This window comes from Phoxinus phoxinus, assembly GCF_949152265.1.
Source record: "Phoxinus phoxinus genome assembly, chromosome: 6".
Classification (NCBI taxonomy): Eukaryota; Metazoa; Chordata; class Actinopteri; order Cypriniformes; family Leuciscidae; genus Phoxinus; species Phoxinus phoxinus.
The window spans coordinates 17,178,089-17,198,832 of NC_136881.1; the positions used below are offsets into that span (position 1 = coordinate 17,178,089).

The 20,744-nt window shown below is 34.9% G+C and overlaps 1 protein-coding gene across 6 annotated transcripts in view; it reads left to right on the forward strand.

The window, feature by feature from the left end:
* tmem131l (transmembrane 131 like) overlaps positions 1–20,744 on the forward strand; it is a 58,480-nt gene that overhangs the window by 4,438 nt on the left and 33,298 nt on the right. For all 6 annotated transcript variants that reach the window (XM_079615326.1, XM_079615328.1, XM_079615329.1 and 3 more), the window contains exons 3-4: positions 3,466–3,506; positions 20,151–20,222. In XM_079615326.1, coding sequence (XP_079471452.1) covers positions 3,466–3,506; positions 20,151–20,222 — 113 coding nt within the window. The remainder of the gene's footprint in view (positions 1–3,465; positions 3,507–20,150; positions 20,223–20,744) is intronic.

Genomic DNA, 20,744 nt, shown 5'->3' on the forward strand with positions numbered 1-20,744 from the left:
GGATGGAAAAATCCATTTATAGTTCTCGATTTGTTTAAAGGGGCTTAGTTTGTTGGCTTGACAGTACTAGTGGAGGTGGATGCAATGTTATATCAATCTGTACTGAATGTAATCTGAATGCATGCAGTAGGGCTGTCAAAAAAAGCATGTTCATTTCTGTAATATTTTTAACGTGTTAAAAATATTTAATGTAATTAAATCAAATCAGTTTTTTTCTTGGCATCCTACAGTGCCACAGTATGAACACACTATCTGGTTCCACTCACCAAAAAAGTTAACCAAAAATGACAGAATTTATTTTCTATTTCAATAAAATGAATGTAGTGTATTTTAGTTTGATGTTTTTTATTTAATATTTAGTATTTTGGGGGGATTTTATGATACCAAATTATATTTATGTTGTAGGCCTAGTTATGATCCATTTATGCGTTTTTTTTTATCATAGATCTGAAAATGAAATGTCCCATTTAAACTTTTGAAATCGTGTCCGACAGTTTTTTCTCTCTCTCTAAAACATTTTTTGAAATAAATTCCATATCAATCTAAACAAGTGAGTTTCAAATTTGAGATTGATATCTCAATAAAATTAATTATTTAAGAGCAGTAGCCTACCAAACGTTTCCACTAGATTAAATTTGTTTCCCAATTAATTTCCAATGCGTCCTATTTGTGACTCGAGTGTGAGTTTTTTTTTTTTTTTTTTTTTTTTTTTTTTTTCAGGGCCATTTAACCTTTTGAATCATACCCATGATTTTAGTTTTTTTTGTTCACACATAGAAAGTGCTGGTACCTGCTTGCGTCACGCAGTACCACCACAACTTCAATAGGAAAATTCAACTGCAGTAGCCACCGTTCAACCTCAAAAGGGCAGCACTTTGTACACCATATATTGTAGAATTAAAACACTTTGTACCCAAATGTCAACAAATTTACTTGAATCAATGAACAGCATTAATAAAGCCCCAGTCTTACAGATCATTAAAGTTGTTTTAGGGTTTAGTTATTAAACTGAAAAATAAAATTGCTGCGGTGGGTAAATTAACACCGGTAACAAGTACCGTAGCAAGCCTAGTACTCACGCGCTGTTATCTGTGCACACAGCCACACACACCCCAAGCTCACGCACACAGAGTGTTGTGTTTTTGCGAACTGATTCCTCTTTCGCATCTTCTTGTTTTTGCGCTTGAACGGACAGTCGGACACATACACGGAATCATGTCAAAATGCGTCTTGGCTAGTATTCTCGTAAACACAGTCGGTTATGTCTTAAATGAATGCAAACAGTTGATAGAGAAATCAATCAGACTATAAAAATAGTCTATGTCTTTAATGTTAATCAAACAACAAAACACAGCTTTAACAAAGATTAATCTATATTTAATTCATACAGTGAACTATGTAGTTTTATTTTATATTTAATTGTTACATTTCTATACCTGAATACTACTATTACCCTAGACCCTACTTTATTTTGGTTATATTATATTTATCTATGCTTGTAATTCGTCTATTTGTTCTTATTTTTTTACTGACTGTTTACTTGTCTTTTAACTTTTTGCTGATCCGAAAAATGATTCGATCCGTGACTCAAAAACCGTAATGTGATCCAAACCTTGAGTTTTGTGATCTCTTCCACCACTAGTACTAAAATAACTAAAACTGAAATAAAAAATTATATAGCCTATTAAAACCATTTAGATTTGTTAAAAAAATAATTAAAATGACCACAAAAAAAGTAGTAAAAGTTTAACAAATGAAAACAGAAATGATAAAAATAAAAACTAATTCTAACTATTAATGAAATATATAATAGTAGTATCTGAATTATACTATAAGAGCATGGTTTGAAGGCCGCTCTTCAAATCGTGGTTAAATGCTTGATGTGGTGATTGATAGAATAGTTAAAAATACATGGTCAGATTGGAGTGTTTTTTTTTTTTCTAGTCGGCATCAGGGGAATATTTAAATGACCTTCCTGTTTAATGGCTGTCAGTATGTTCTGCTGTGGTTCATTATCATTACATTACTGCAAAATAACAGTAAACAGAAAGTCACAAGAAAGTTGGTTACACTTCTTTACAGTGTATGAATCATTCTAAAGTTGAATAGGGCAACCTTATTTATTTCCCTTAGGCTCTATATCAGAGGAAGTCCATGTTATAAATGGCATATACAATCATTTTTTTTCTAAAATATTGTTGAGCTGTTTTTAAGTAAATGTGCTTTATTTTAATTTAAAAATGTTTAGATTTAATAATACCATGTTGGATTAGCCTAGTTTTTTGGGTTTGTTCTAGTATGACTGGTGTGTCCTAGATATGATTTGCTCATTCTTGAATAATCTGGGTTTTGATTATCAGAATTGAACAAAATTAATTAAATGAAATCAAAATTAATTATAAATTAAGGGCACATTTACAAACCGCTTTATATTTAAGAAACACATTATCGGCTTGACAACCGTTTAAAAGCAGAGCCATAAATAGACTTTGATTAATTTGTAGTCAATATAGATGGCAAGAGTGATTGAGTAGACCTGCAGCATTCCCTCACCCGATGATGGATTGATGCTGCATTTTACTCAGTGCATTCTAACACTTACATTCTAAGTACTAAAACTCTACAGATTCACTGCATGTTTTCTATTTTGAGGAAGACTCCAGACCCTGCATATTCATCCAATCATTGTAAAATGTGTTCTTAACAGTCATCTGACACCAACCAAGTGGCCTCTACATACACCTATTGTATGCCTGGAGGGCAAGTTAGTTCCTATGGATACCCTGCTGTAACTCGTCAGTCATGGTTTCAAGGCTCTCTGTAAGATGGCTATTTCAGAAAATTGCCTATGATGTGCTGCTGGTAGTTTATGCAATAGTATGGTTATGTGTCAAAATCGTACAGTGTTCCCTTTCAGTTGTGGTGCTTTCAAAATAAGGCCAGCTCTACTAGTAGCCTATACTTGTTCTCTGAATTTACTGGTTTCTGTTTCCAGTTTTCTTACATAGGCTATTACATTTATTCATAACTTGCACTACTGTTCAAAAGTCTGCATCTATTTGGTCAAACATACAGGAAAAACAGTAATATGGTGAAATATTATCACAATTTAAATAACTGTTTTCTATTTCAATCTGTGCTTAGTATACCTTTTTTTGATGGATGGAAAATCCCAAAAGAACAGTATTTATTTGAAAACTTTTGTAAAATTAGAAAATGTTTTGTCACTTTTGATCAGTTTTATGCCTCTTTTTCTGGATGAGTTTTTTTATTTTATTTTTATTTTTTATAATTAAAACAATCATACTGACCCCAAGCGTTTAAACATTGTGTATTATCTATTATTTTATTCTAAACCTCATTACAACCTCGTTAGGCTATATTTATTCAAAATATAACTGTACCAATGTAATATGCTGTTATGTAATCTATAGCCTATAACAAATATATATTTTTCCCTTCCAGGCAGAGGAACAGCACATTGAGAATGTTCCTCGAGAGGACAGGTGAGAATCTCGCTTTACCACAATCCCTTTGAGACTTTAATACAGTAGCCTATTTGCATTTTTTGGTATCTTTGCTTCAGTTATGGTAAGCACAAATATGTTGTTTTAAACCCACAATTTGTTGCATAACATAGTTTTTCAAATTCTCATGTCCAAAACTTGAAGAACAAAAGTTTAAACTTTTCAGCATCACATATAAGTTTCTGGGGGTCTATTGTGTACATCCCCTAAACATATGAAGGCAGGGCTGGCTTGTTTCAACAGTGCATGGCATGGAAAACTAATCCTCTTTAGGACACCAGCTTTCTGTTCACTCTACATTTGCATTCATGTGACTGGCATGACCTAAGATCAACACACACGGTTTTATTAACTGCATTTTAATAGAAAGATATGAGCACAGTATGTAAACAAAGTGCCAGTGAAGTCTATGGACAAATACCAATTTTAGCACAAGAGTGCAAGGTGACGCATTGTTTACAGCTGTGTTTTCTTATATCATCTAACCATGCTTGCACATGTTTTTCTCGTACCATTAAATATTACTGCTGCCTTTGACGCCATAGATCACAACTTTCTCATTCTCACAACAGTTTAGAGAATTACATTGGCATTTGTGGACATGTATTACATTTTCTCATTTAGCAGACACTTATCCAAAAGTTACTTTCATTAAGTTGTTTAAAATCCTATTAGTTGTCAGAGCTATAGCTATGTGGGCAGCGTCCAGATAAACACAACGTTTATAGTTAACACACTTTATTTGGTGCACAGCTAGGTTTCACACAACCACCATTACCGTCACTAAGGCAGAACAGCAACCCGCACATGCGCTAACCTTTTCACACCCAGAAGCACCTTGTGCCGAAGTGTATAGGGTAGAGGGGAAATAACTTGTTAACACAACGCTTCGACAAATAGGGAGCGCTTCAGGCAAAATTTGTTGACCCGCTTTGGCCGATTTTGACTTGTGGTCCATTCCAGATCCTATTTCTTTTTCTCTTGTCTCTCCCTGACACTGCTTCTGCTGTCCTTTTATAATAAAGCCATAAATGCAAAAAATATATATATATAACTTAAAAAAAAATTGGTCTTACTGCCACCGTTTTGTTTGTGTAAGTAAGGAACTGTAACACAACCAAAGTATGGAGTGCCACAAAGCTCTATAAAAGGTCCTTTGTTGTTTCCTTGGATATGCTTCTACATACATCTATGTGGCGAGCAGGAAAGATAAGAGACCGGTGCGTCGTGCAGGTGTCGCTCATTAGTAATCACGCCGCCGTCCTGCTCGCCACAATCTACAAACATCAGGAAACGTAATTGGCTTACTTTTATATGCTGATTAGATCTATATTTCCCCTATACAAGATGAAAGGTGGGAGATGATAGTAGCAAATTATTAAATCACGTGACAAGCATTTTTTGACACGCATCTAGGAGTGTATTTGGTAAATGCGTTTCCATTGTAGTTCATGCGCATGTCTTCTTACAGAAAAAAAAAAATGGTCTACAAGCAAGCATAGGCCTATACATTTTGCTCAGTATGCATTTTGGAACTAGTATCTTGATGCTTCTATCCAACATTTATTTCTGCAACATCCCAACATTTATTCAAATGGATGGAAATCCGACTAGTACTTAGAAGCGTCTCATTCCCTCACTTACCCCAAGCCACATTCCCTCGCTTAATCGGGGGTTTGACTGTCACTAAATGCAGTTCAGATGATGAGTGATTCATGAATTGGCTGCTTGAATTCTGCAGGAGAAGAAATTAGTTGTATGAAAAACATGATGTGTTGACTCCAAGCCAGTGGTATTTATTTTGATAAGATTTATTACCATCATAAACTGTGGATAATTTGTGTATTTGATCATATTCAAAGAAGACTTAAAGCATATATGTTTGTGCATGCAAATTTTAGTTCACTTCACACTCTCTTTTAGTTACTGGAGCTTCTTTTTTTTCTCTCTCTCTTCATTTTATCTTTGCCACATCCTCTCATGCTACCCGTCCCCAACTCTGTAGATCTCATTCTGCTATCTGCCTGTAGCAGATGTTTCATAGTTCACATTGTCTTTTCATTGTTGACTCAGGGTAGCAGCACGCTCTGTGGTTAAGTCCTAATCAGGGACTATCACCAAGCACAATGGCTGCTTTTAACACAACAGCATCAACAAGACTCAGTTCCTGTATCAACAGCAACGTGCAGTTTCATACCCTTGCTGTAACATTCATGTTGAACTAAATGTTTGTTAAAAAAAAACAAAAAACTTTCAATGCAAAAAAATGAATGCCATCTTTAAAAATTACTCGTTTGGTGTCAAACTCAATTCTCCATTTTTTATTTAACTTTTAGTTTTAATATTTTTGTTCCATTTAAAATATTTAGGCTAAATAATCCTGAAGGTGACTCTGGACTCTAAAACAAGGAAGCAGAGATCCTTCCTTCACTCTGATAGGTCTAAATTGAGGTTTTGAATGATCAGAAATTGCCAAATTGAAAGGAAATCTGTCAAGGATCCTGTAACAGTGCATAAACAATGGCATACTAGTCATACTACTTAGGCCTATGTAATAATACTATTACCAATAATAAAAATGAGTGATGATAATTTAATTATGGCAAACTAATATAATACAGTCTAAAATGGTAATAATTTTATTATATATTTGTTTATACTGTCTATTATTTTTATGGGCTCGGATCACCCTTTTCATCTTTCACGACTTTGCAGGTATTGGGCAAAATGGCAAATGTATGAGTTTTTAAATATAGTTAAAAGGTTGGTAATGTGTTAAACAGAACTGAGAATGCTACTACATACTTATTGGTAGCAGTATCAGCATTATCAGGTTAACCAAGGTATTTAATAAACACAACAAATATGGGATGTGGTGAAATTAGTTAATACTATTTTAATTCCAAGTCACAGAATCTGTTACCCGTAGAGCAACAGAGTGCTGCCCATTATACATGTATGGGGCATGCTTTTGGTAAAGTCATGGGAGCAGTGTAACTGTCTTTTTTACAGGCAAGCAGAACAGTGCTAGAGGGTTGTCCAAATAGAGAAGTGAAATTGTTTGACCACACTGCTTTTGCATTAGACAAAAGTCAAACACATAGTCACAGTAGTCTGTACCCATTGACTTCCATAGTAGGAAAAAAAAATACTATGGAAGTCAATGGGTACAGACTACTGTTTGGTTACTGACATTCTTCACAATATCTTTCTTTGTGTTCAGCAGAAGAAATAAATTAATACAGGTTTGAAACAACTTGAGGGTGAGTAAATGATGACAGAATTTTAATTTTAAAGTGAACTATCCCTTTAAGCAAGAGAATGTGCATAGATAGGACAGAAAATTATAGGGCCTGAGAAGCTATTACACATGCATTGCACCAATAGAGACTTCACTTTGTAGGCCAATCGGCAGTTAGCATCACACTGGTTCCCTCGACAAAACCCAATAGCATTTTTCCATAAGCTTTTGGATCATTGTAAAAAAAAATTGGACAACGTGTAAGTATCAAACTTTTTTTGATCTAGATAATTTTCACAGATAAACACAACTTTTATGAATTTTAAACCTTAAATAGTCACCCGAAGTAAAAAGCTATAAACAAACTACAGTGTCGGTCCTCCCTATACGCAAAGTACGCAAGTTGCGTAAGGCCCCCGAACCACCAGTGGGTCAATAATAATGATTTAGGGCTGCGTTTTCGTTTCATTTTTGATTTTGGTGATTATGAAAACAGGATGCTGCTTTCCGTGCCTTTCCTTTAAAGCATTGTGCTGTCACCATACGTAACATCCAAATCAGTCGGATCATGTCACGTGTAATGAGTATTGAGCTGCAAAAGAAACACCGCAGTTCAACTGGCGGCTTTTTGTGTGCGTGATCCGAGATGCAGAGAAACACGGACAAGTACATGCTGCCTCAGGTATGTGCTTAAACGAACAAATACACGCAAAAAGTTGTCAATGTCTGTCTTGGGGACTTTTTCGCATTGAGTTATGTCTTCAGTGAACAAACAGCTGGCAAAGTAATCAAATACTTGTCAGTGTTTTAGGTCTGTGCATTCGGTCTTAAAGTAACAGCAGCCTAATAAATCCCCTGCTCTCTCTGCCATTTAATTTGTTAATCAAACAACAAAAGAAAACGAGAGAATCGCTGCTCTTCACTGAATAACATTAGTAACTTTAAATTTGAATCAATGTATTTAATTCATACAGTGAAGACAAAGTTTTGCTTGGGGCACCAAGAAGTCTAGGATCGGCACTGAAACTACACCAAGGTTGCACGACTTCAACATCACCATCACTAAGCTTCCAACAACTCTTTCAGTTTTTAATAAAAAGCAAAAACAAAGTTAAAATAGTTTATAAGAGAATTATGAGTCTGTTAAAGCGGACTAAGCTTACCTGTTCGCCGTGATGAGATTTCAACTCCCCGACTGCCTCTATAGTCCAGATATAGCCACTTGTTAGCAACAACCTTTTTCAAGACACGTAACATTATTATTTGAGATGTAGCTGATAACCCTTGAAATAGAGAATAATATAACAATTTTATATATTTAGTTATTTTAAAGGATTTTCTATGGGATGAAATTAGTATCTAAATGATTAACTCATGCAAGCACAATTATCAATGAACTTGATACATGTTGCAAATATGTTTTATCCATGTCTTTCAACTTGCGTGTGCAAAATTAAAAATTGAATGAATGTGTAACAATTTGTACAAATGCAGACATTTTTGTGAATACAAATGTTTTCTTTTGTATTAGTGTATCATAATTTGCGCATGCAAAAAAGAAGATGTGCATGTGTGGATCAGATGACACGTGTGCATTCATTGACGTCTTTTCTGAGTCGATCTCATTTGATTCATTTGGATTTTGAGACTTTCTTTTCGCTGTTTTTAAGCATTTCACAACACACACACAAACAACTACACATGAATAGGCCTGGTGCTAATTATTAATGTGTGCACAACTACCCTTCTATTTAACAAATTCACAAATGTGCGTTACTACATTTAAACTAATACAATACAACTTGTGTGTGCAAAATCCAGAATCACAAGAATGTGCAGCATTTTGTACAAATAGAGACATAGTTGTTAATACAAAACCTCAATTTTGTATTAATGTAGGTCAGAATGTGTGCATGCAACAAGTATAATGTGCATTTGAGGATGAGGTGACACGCGTGCATTCATTGACTCGTTTCTGAGTCGATCCTATTTGATTCATTTGGATTTTGAGACTTTCATTTCGCCGGTTTCGCCGGGCACGATCCACACACAGCTGTCTGAGAAAACCTGCTACCACTAGATGGCAGTATTCTGCTAAAACCGACAACGGCAGCGTAATCAAGCGTTCTTCCCCATTTAAGACGCTTAATGGATTTAAGTGATATTGAAGTGATATTTAGTACACAATATAGGCCTACCTTATTAATAAAGCATAGCCTACTTTATAGAGGCAAACAGATTAAATCAGATTATGAACAACCCATATTGCTAACGTGCAATAGCGCGTTGCATGTTCAATGAGGTGTATCGGCTACTGAGTTATAATATCAGCGTCTTACTGCATTGATGTTAAACGTTTCACGTTTATGACATTTTCCTTCCTGAGCCTGTTAAAAAGAACGTGAAATTTCGCAGTCGAGTTCATATTATAGGCTTATTTTTATCTGACTACACATTGTATACAAGTTTTGGAATTTGAAAATGTCTGTTTTTAAATGTTAAAAGACGATTTTCGCAGGACATTGGCTTTCCCTTGACCCTTGCCACTGTTATATAGTCTTACTATAGCACGATGAGTTTTAAAAATATGCAACCATTGTATATCGACATGAAATATTCATTGAAAATCACCTAGGCCCTACGTGTGTATCGCTGCATGCATGAGAATGCTTTGACGCGCTACCACAGCTCATGATGCACAAGGGAACGTCTGCCAATTACACTAACTGCGTTAAAACGTATCATTTGTTTTCATTAAAATTACTTTTAATATTTAAAAATCACATTTTCAAATTCCAAAGCTCGTAGAAGGTTCCTGTAAGACTGACTTACAAGTAAAATTTGTACAATACTTCCATTCATGTATGTAGTAGCCTGTATTCTGAGGAAAAATACTGTAATTCACCAAAAGGGTTTTTTCATGTTCAAAATGGTTGTAGTATGTTCCTAGTGACTAGACTGGCTTACTACAGGTGAAATGGTCCCAATACCACCCTTAATGTATTTACAGTAAACAATTTTCTGAAAATAAAAAATTACTGTAATTCACCAAAAGGGATTTTGGTGACTTACTACGGGTGAATAATGCAAAATCTCACCTGACGATCACTAGGAACGTACTAAAACTTTGGAACATGAATAGAAAAACAATTTACAGTAGCCTAATAAAAAAATAAAAAAACAATGTAGCCTACTGTTCAATCGAGATATTGGCTGGACATACAGTAGTTTAAGTCAGTCTGTCCACCAGGCATTGACTATAACACTGGAAGTATCGTTCATTTGAATGAATGATTGGACGTTTATATTTTTTTGACTGTGAGTGGAATTTGCTGATGGTCCCTTTAGAAAATGCAGCGAATATCAAACATAAAACCTACTTCACTGCGCTCTCGGACCGGTTGCTCTCCCATACACATGCAAAGTTAAACGCAACTGCAGAATTTCATGTTAAGCTTTTTAATTTTAACAGGCTCAGGAAGGAAAATGCCATAAACGTGAAACGTTGCGCGTCGCGTTCATATAGGCTCTTGTCTGTAGGCTATAAAGTTTTCCTCCCATAGAGCCGATTATTACGAAAATAATAATTTTCAATACAGTAAGACGCTGATATTATAACTCAGTAGCCGATACACCTCATTGAACATGCAACGCGCTATTGCACGTTAGCAATATGGGTTGTTCATAATCTGATTGAATCTGTTTGCCTCTATAAAGTAGGCTATGCTTTATTAATAAGGTAGGCCTATATTGTGTACTAAATATCACTTCAATATCACTTAAATCCATTAAGCGTCTTAAATGGGGAAGAACGCTTGATTACGCTGCCGTTGTCGGTTTTAGCAGAATACTGCCATCTAGTGGTAGCAGGTTTTCTCAGACAGCTGTGTGTGGATCGTGCCCGGCGAAACCGGCGAAATGAAAGTCTCAAAATCCAAATGAATCAAATAGGATCGACTCAGAAACGAGTCAATGAATGCACGCGTGTCACCTCATCCTCAAATGCACATTATACTTGTTGCATGCACACATTCTGACCTACATTAATACAAAATTGAGGTTTTGAATGAACAACTATGTCTCTATTTGTACAAAATGCTGCACATTCTTGTGATTCTGGATTTTGCACACACAAGTTGTATTGTATTAGTTTAAATGTAGTAACGCACATTTGTGAATTTGTTAAATAGAAGGGTAGTTGTGCACACATTAATAATTAGCACCAGGCCTATTCATGTGTAGTTGTTTGTGTGTGTGTTGTGAAATGCTTAAAAACAGCGAAAAGAAAGTCTCAAAATCCAAATGAATCAAATGAGATCGACTCAGAAAAGACGTCAATGAATGCACACGTGTCATCTGATCCACACATGCACATCTTCTTTTTTGCATGCGCAAATTATGATACACTAATACAAAAGAAAACATTTGTATTCACAAAAATGTCTGCATTTGTACAAATTGTTACAAATTCATTCAATTTTTAATTTTGCACACGCAAGTTGAAAGACATGGATAAAACATATTTGCAACATGTATCAAGTTCATTGATATTTGTGTTTGCATGAGTTAATCATTTAGATACTAATTTCATCCCATAATTTTCAACCTAGTTGACAGCTTTGTTTTACTACTTTTATTCGCAGAACCTGTCAATTAATCTTAATCGATAAATGAGACGCTGTTATTTAGTATGTGCAAAACATATTTTGGGAAAAGCCCATTTCTGCTCAAAATTGATTCCAGGAAATTCTGATTCAAACATCAGGCATACAATCTCACACTACCACCATTAATGGAGTCCATTACAGATTTACAGATAAAAAAAAATTAGGCAGTTTTGTCTGAGAATTTCAGGAAGCTATGTTTTACATATCATCTAAACGTTTAATCTTTTTTTTTTTTTTTTTTTTCTTAAATATTTACAGAACGTTTGAATACTGTTTTTGGTGAACAAGATTCACAATATTGTATGAGAAGTATGATTTTAAGTAATGGACATTAGATGGTTTGTTTTCATATCTTGTGTAATGTAACTGAAAGTACTCTTGCCTAATTGTAGATCATTCTTGATTGCGTTTTCACTGTTTGTCCACTATTTCAAATCTTAGAACATGTTAGCACTTCCAACAGTGCTTTCAGGATGTTGCACCATGTTTATCACCCAAGTAAATGAAGTCTAGCGAATGTGAGAACATTTGTTCTTCAATGCATAAAACATTCTTGGTTGGGGGAAGTGATGCCACAATGACTGCTCTTTATGGCCTATATTGTTCATTTTTAAATGTAGTGAAAGACAGAAAAGGGTTTTTATAAGGCACCCAGGCATTCAATACATTTATGAAATAGTAATTAATTAAATAAATTGTGTTATATGAAAAAATGTAACAATTACATTTTGTAAATGAATTTTGTAATTTGTAAATTAATTTGTAAATGAATTACAACGTGTAAATGAAACACGTTTTTTTCATAAATTAAAAAAATTTTATGCAACAACAACAACAAAAAGTCAAAAGACTGCCACACTTGTGCCTATCCTCAGCTGGTCAGTTTCGCATACACACCCTGAATTTTGGGAGCTTGACGTTGCACTTGATCTGTCATATGCGGTTTTTTTTTTCTGTTCTTTTTTTCAGGAAAATAATGCAACAAAGTTTGTTTCCAGAAGAAAATAGCATCACAGTCCAGCTTAAGTTCAGTGATGTTTCATATTTGTTGTAAAAAAGTTATTAATTTAGTTGATTTATATTTATAGACGCTCTGGAGAAAATAGTGATGTCATCGTCCAGCTCAGTTCAGTTCTCATATAATGGTGTCAATGCAGGTAGATCAATATTATTGTTGAATATTAAATTAAATGTAAAATTGTAAATTTTCAAAAAATGGAAAAAGGCGACAGTGGCAGAAAAAAACCTTGGGAGAACCCAGGCTCAGTCGGGTGCCAGTTCTCCTCTGGCCAATGAATGAACAGTGTATGATTATGATTCAGGCAGCATTATAGGTCAGAAGTCAGATGGGATTGGAACAATCAGAATATTATCAGTTCCATCTGGTTGAAGATCGGAGTCATCACACCGGTATGGAGAGTTTGTTGAGGATCCGTGGAAGTTTATTGGGACCAATCAAAAATGTTTAAAATGCTCACTGTTTCAATTCACAAAACATGCAGTATACAATGCATGTTAATATGATTTTGACTTTTTTTTTTTTACAATTTTACAACTTTGTTGCCATAATAAAGTAACACCTAAAACTACAAGAACAACTTTACTACTCAGCATGAAATGAAAATTCACTACATATTTTTTTGTAAACGCATGTTATAGAAGTTATTGTAAACCATTAATCCGTGCATACATTTTTTGTCTCTGGTGACATATGCCAGACTTCTTCGATTATTATGTTTTAAACTAGGGATGCCGCAATCATGATTTTTCATGGCCGATTTTTTAAAAGCAAATTTGTTGTTTCTGATACTGGTTGCCGATTATTTTTAGTATTTTTTCCTTTTCTTTGAATAGTCAAATGTATTTGTTGTTTGCTCTATTGCAGGCCAAACTGGCCTTAAAGCCTATATCTGTAGCCAATTGAAATTAGAGGCAACCACTGCTTTTTAATTACTATCCAAACAAAGATGCTAAATTTCAAGATTTAAATCAAAAGTAGAATGGTTTGACTTTTGTGAAATTATGCTTCATAAAACATACCTGCACAAAACAAAAACGGCAGATGGACTCTGACATTAGGTGGCGCTTATGGAACACTAGCGATATAGCGTTTCCTTGGTTACTGCTGTACACAAAGCTGCGCTGTGCTTATGAACACTTACACTACTTTAATTGGCATTGAAGCATTTCTGTAGACAGTCGGTTCCCTCCAGAGATACATTCATATAAACACCCACCCCCAATTCAATAATTATATATTTTTTTCCAATATTTCTAGCATTGCGAACAGTGAGCTTCTGTGCTCTCCTCTCCTCTTTGCGTCCGTCGTCAGCGTGTCCCGTCTCTGGCCTGTGTTAACGCCATTTTTACAGACTGAAATATTGCCACACAAATGACAGTTTGGTAAATGATTGCAATGAAGTTTTTGTGCAAGTCAGAAACAGAGATTGGCTAAAATTATTATATATTTTAAAAAAAAATCAATGTTCCTGCAAGCTGCCTCCACTTTTGAGTGTAACACCCACATCTCAAAGTCCAGTCAACAACTGACGAATGGCACCAAGTCCCTGTCCTGCATATGTTTTCATGATAATCCATTATCTGATTGAGTGGACCTCACCCCAGAACTCATTCCTAAATTAGTGCCTCCTGAAGTCCCAATTTGAAGATAGCCATAGAGTATGTTCTGCATCTCTCTCTCTCTCTCTCTCTCTCTCTCTCTCTCTCTCTCTCTCTCTCTCTCTCTCTCTCTCTCTCTCTCTCTCTCTCTCTCTCTCTCTCTCTCTCTCTCTTTCTCTCTCGTTGCTAGTGCTAATTTTCACACCTCCTGCTGTGATACGCCCTCTCATCTCTTCCTCTGCCCTCTGCCAACACCACAAATAGCTTCAGCTCCTGGCATCAACTACACTCCATTAAGCCCAAAACATTCCACAATGTTTCTTCTCTGGATCATGCACACTAATATTTAGGGCAATGTGCTTGTGTAATTGTGTATGTGTATTTCAATGAAGAAGAAAAAAGAACGATCCATCCTTAACCATGTGCTCATGCATTTATTTCCTCTTTTGAATTGTAGAGGGATTCTTGTGTTTCTGTGTTTGTTTTTGGCAACCATGATGTCACATTGACTCCAACTAGTAGCAACACATTTATTGCTTGTCTGCTTATTGCTTCTGTCATGTGACACTCTGTTGTGTCGCAACCAGTAACCGTGGTCACCTGTCACAAAGCGTGCCAAATCTTAATCTATTAGATCTATTGAAAACAGAGCTGATAATATTCGTTTTTGTTTATATAGTCTGTGGATTTTGCCATTGAAAGAACAGTGTGTTTGTATGATCCCCACTGAATTTATGATGAAATATATTGCTTTCCTTGAAAGTGTTGTTGAGTCATGGGTAGTGAATATGATAAACCACCAGGTCAGAGTCCATCAAAAGTGTTAGGACAATAAAATCCAAAATAAATTTAATTATGAAGACAATGGAGTTATTCTATTGCTTGGGTGTTGCTTATGTCTTAAAACAGCTAAATCGACAAACAATATTTATTTTTATGGAGAGATACACTAACATTCTCTCCATAAAGGGGCATACATTAACCTTAATATAAATATAAAATAAACAAATATAGGTTATAATAACTACAAATACTTATTATTATTATTATATATAATAATAATTTTATAATTAATCTAATCTGTATATAATCTATACTAAATAATATGTATATAGATAAAACAGTCAGTTGTACATTGGATTTCAAACTGGATTTTTTTTTTTAAATACTGAAGACATTCCTTTTTGTTTTAATTACGATCTGATCTGATATACTATATTCTCTGGTCAAGTCTGAACATTCAATTTATTAATTACTTTTAGTCAAAAGTTTGAAATCCACTGTTATAGAGAATTGAAAGCAGCACATTTCTTTTTTTTTTTTTTTTTTTTTTGGCACAAACTGCTGAAATAGTTTTGTGGACATTTGCAGATGCACCTTGTCCAATGTATGTGCAAAAAAAAAATTCAGCAGACGCACATGTCTGTGCTTCATTTGACATTGAATAACCAAAAACACACTGCTGAAGCATAAAGAGAAAAGACCAGAATTCAATTGAACATACATTTTACTTGCAAAACATCCAAATCAAGCTCCAGCTAAGGATGGCTTGATACACACTGTTCATAAAAAAGGGTTATTTTTGTTATTTAATGGGTGAAAAACACACAACTCAAAATGGTAAAAAGTAGGGGTCTCATCACTCTCATGTTTGTTCAAAGTATAAACCGCATGCATTTCCATTGTTCGGAGAAGGCATGTTATGTGATTTATCTTTTAAAAGCATGGAAACTTTTCAAATGTGCATTTCATTAAGATAGATAATAAATAACAATGCCATTTGATTCTTGAATATTAAAAAATTCTACTCATTTGACATAGGCTACATAAAAAAAAAAGAAAGAAAAGTTTTTGGATGTGCAGAGCATGTTTGCAGAGCAAATTCTCGAGCAGACCTCATTATGTACACTGATCTACAGTACAAACGGCTTAAAACATTTAAACATTTAAGGTCGAACTCTGATGAGCTACTCGGTGTCATTTGTACACGCCTACCCCTGCATTATTCAAATTTCCTACAACTTCCTGTTTCAGCTCACACAGGAAATGAGCTGTACACTCTATTTGAAACATCAAAATGTTTTTGTTCTTTTGTGATGGGAAGTGATGCTACTGCCAGCAGTGTGTGTGTGTGTGTGTGTGTGTGTGTGTGTGTGTGTGTGTGTGTGTGTGTGTGTAAATGTTTTTAGTTGATTTAGTAGAATTATTAGTTGTAAGCTTGATTCCATTTCAGTAAGATGAAAAAATATATTATATTGTACATATTATTCAGCAAGGGTGCATTTAATTGATCAAAAATTACAGTAAAGACTTTTGTATTGTAATAAAAATTATAAACTGTTAAATAAAATTAACAGTTGATTAACAAAATTAAATTTTGAGCTTTCTATTCAAAGATATATTTTTTTTAACACCGTTTCCATGAAAATATTAAGCAGGACAACTGTTTCGACAATGTTTCTTGAGCAGCAAATCAGCATATTATAATGATTTCTTAAGGATCATGTGACACAGAAGACTGGAGTAATAGATCTAAATGATCATTCAGCTTTGCAATCACAGGGATAAGTTACATTTTAAAATGTATTTAAATAATAATAATTAAAAATGGTTATTTTAAATTATTATATTTTTCAGTATTGCTGTTTGATCAAATAAATGCAGCCTTGGTGAGCATAAGTGACTTTACTTTACCCAACCCCTTGATCTTTTAACATAAAAGAGGTAGTTGTATTATTAAAACCAAGCTCCCAAAATGACTCATTTCGGATTGTCACATTATTACGTAATAGTGGCGACCTCCTCTGCAGAAGACCAACGCCTACTTGTACTTCATTGCCTCTTTAGCCCCGCCCACCGATTCACACATGGTATGTAGTAGTAAATACGAGAGAGACGCAAATACAGGAATACTCCAGCAACAAAACTATAGAGATTCCTCTGAGGATTACAAGAGTATTTTAAGTACCAATTTGTGTGAAAAAAGTATTTGCATTGCCTTCCTTGTGAAACTGTGGATGAACTTTATTTTTAATGAAGTTCCAGTCAGATCGTGTCAGTAATGGTGTGTGCTGTGTGCACACCAAAAGCAAAGCGAATATTGGCATCGGGTTACTCGCTCTAGATTACTTGCGGGATTACTTATTTTCACGCCACTCATGCGAATAAAAACATTGCACGAGGAGGAGTGTCTTCACGCTCATCGACATCAACAACAACATTTCTTTCTGACATTTTTTCCTTCACCAACCATGTTGGAGATAACTACTACTGTATTGCTGCTCTTTACCTGTTGTGGAAGTCCCAAATACGCCGGAATGGGTTCACAGCAACATCCAGAGGCGCACACAACTCTGTGAAGCTCACTTGACACTCTTATACTGTAGTTTCTGTTTCAGCATAGACAGCATGTATGTACCCACAGGTTAAAAATGAGTGCACTTGATAGTTGATCATCTGATGTTCATGCAAATACATTTTTGCTGTGCAGTGATTCAGTGAATCTTTACTCACTCTCTGAGCCAGTGCACAGTGTTTCTGTTTTACCTCCAGGCAATATGTTCAGGGTACAACATTATGCCTTAGAGAAAGTCAAGCACACTTGATTGTGTTTTTGTTGACATTTCTTGACAGGATCATGCAATGTTTTGAGGGGTTCTTTTGCTGCTTTCAACACCCGTCAGCTGCCATTTGAAAACACAGCAGGCTGATGAAATTTTGGATATCCGGTATCAGATCTACCCAGTGTCTTTTTATACACTCACTCAGTGATGGTTGTCTGAGCGACTTGAATTCTGTGTAGCCCAGAATTTAGATTAAGTTGACTGCCATAAAGGTTAATAATGTGAACATGTTTTACCAGTATGATAATGTCCAGACAGAGTATGAGGCCCAGGAACCTGTGATATTTTTTTTTTTTTAAGTCAGTTTACATTTGATGCTCTTCCAGGTTTGATTTACTTTATTCCTTTGCCTTTTTATGGAGAACTTTGAAAGTTGTTCAGAGTTATTAACAATTTCTCTGAGGTTCTGATGCTACATAAGTATTGTTGGTTTGTTTCATAAGTTCTTTCCTGGAATTGGTACAGAAGTGATTCATACCTCGAGTTCTCCTCTTTCTTTTGGTAATCAGTTATGAAGGCCACTGATATGTGCGTCTTCATGTCAGAGTTCCCAGCTGTTGAAAGCCTGGACAAGCCACTGACAGTGTCGAGAGGAAGGATTCCCCCACGTCTCAACAGATGGTCTGTTCCAATTTTGGAACATTAAAAACAATAATTAGATAATAGAGGGGTCAGACATTTTATTAATAAACAAGTGAGTAGATCTATAACTATTTAAAGCTGGTTATGATAGATATTTGTGCAGTCCTCTAGATGAGCTATTGCTTTTAACTTTCAGTTTGCTAATTGTATTTCCAGGAATGTCGATAATGTCTGTTTTCAACCCTGTACACACACAAACGCAATGAGCATTTAACTTCAATTTCAATTCAAAAGCTTTTGATTATTTAGATTTTTAAATAGTTTTGGTTAGATTTGTGTAATTCGTCCTTTTGAAGGATTCATTAAAGGAACCAACTCAAAAGACTCATTAGTTCTAGGAATCGGGCTACTCTGCTCGTGTTGTTTTGATCATTTGATAGTCATTTGGTTGTGAATCACACTACACTAGATACTGTATTATTTAGTTTTTTTTTTTTTGCATGCAGCCTACAAGGACAACTTAACAAACAAGGTTTTTATCGCATTGTTTTATAAACAGACTCTGAACTTGTATTCATAACTAAAATATGAATGTAATTTCTTTTTTCATGGTTCTAAAGATTCTGCAGTGGAGACACCTTCTAAATTTGGATATCATGATGATGATATTTGAAAGTGTGACAAAGTGACATCTGCAGTTAAAATCTTTGGAAAAGTACTTGTATGTATTGGATTTTTTTTACACAACCCCTGAAATTAAGCATAGAGTAGAAAGAATTTGGGATTTTAAGTATATCACAATTAATCGGACCAATACATTTTTACAGTTTTTCATTTTATTAAACATAAGGATGTTTATCATCACTCAGTACCAAAACTCCTTCAGCTTATTCATCTCAACTCAACAGCAAAACTTCTTGGAACAATTTCATAGCTCTTTTTGTTTGTCCTGCTCACCTGCATTATTAGGTGTTTTCAGAGAAGCGGTGCAATTTATGAAGTATTAGGAGAGTATAAACAAAGGTGTTGTTGATCATTTGGTCTGCTTTGCCCTGCTGCCCACTTTAGCTTCCTGTTGTTGTTTTTTTAGTTTCCTGTCACCCTTTTGCCACACTTGTATTTTTCTTTATACTTCTCTGGTGTTTTATTAGCTCACTTTGGAGTTGTTTTGTGTCAATTCAATAACCGATGTTCATTTAGATTTTCAAATTTTTTTCTCTAATCATACTAAATCATATATTCTCTTGTATTGTAAATGCAGTATAAGTATTTCTCAGGAGGAATGAAGTCACTCCCTGAGACTGCCAACAAAAAATGCTCTGTTTGTGTTTTTTTAACATTCATGCATGTGAAACGATGACATGGTGTGAAAAAGTAAATTCCCTTTCGCTTTGGCAAACTAGTGAAATCGTCCAGGCAAAAAACATCATCAAAATTAGTTCTTAACGCTGATTTGAATAAGGGTTTTGCATCTTGAGATCTGCATGATCTGAGGTCTAAAATGCTTGGTTACATAGTACTACATAATAGGCTACATAGTCATATTGTTTTGATTTGTTCAAAATGTTTCCACTTTTCAGCATATCATATACATTTTCCCCACCGTCCCCAGAGAGTAGCTCTTAAGCTGTCCTGGTGGTTTGAGTCTCTTGCTTTGTACTTTTCAAAAATAGTTTTTTTCTGTTTTCTTGTTTTTTTTTAATTATATATGTAGGCTAGGCCTTACTCTTGTATTTTTGTAATTCAGTTTTTGCCAAGAAGATAGCTACAGATGCTTACATGGCAAATAAATAAAACTATACTGATACTGTAATTTTTAAAGTACCTATTCGTGTAAAAAGCATCAATCTGCATGGCATTCACATTTCTTTCTTTCTTTTCTCCTCCTCAGTTCCTCGTTTTATGTGCAGGAGAGTGGGAGACAGCTCCAGTTTCAGCCGCCCACACTGGACTTCGGCCCACAGTAAGAGTTTTATATTTCATACATTTTACCCACAAATATCAGCATACACTTGGTCCATAATAGGCTTATAAAAATGTTATTATAAAACGGAGAGTTCCGGTCCTTGATTCTGATTGGTTGAGCCGCGTTCGAAGCCGTTGTAAATTACTCCACAAACATACACCTGTGACCGCATTACTTTAGTATTACTGCTCAACTGACGTTTGTGATTCTTTGTTGCTGCATGTGTTGCTTGGCAACCTCTTTGGAACTACATTGCTTGGCAGAGGAATAAATGTTTTATAACGTTAAGTTATATGTTTTGTTGCTGTTGTTTTATTTTATGAATAAAATAAATGTTAAAATTTATATTTTTATGAAATAACCGTTTTATAAAAGTCCGCTCCGCGTCGTGTCTAACAACGCCCCTTAGCTGTTCTAAATTCATTGAAAAACACGGCTTCACGGGGCTTATTGCTTTAGTAGCTAATGGCAATGCCAGGAAAATACATTTTCGTTTTTCAAACCATACCAAATATATTA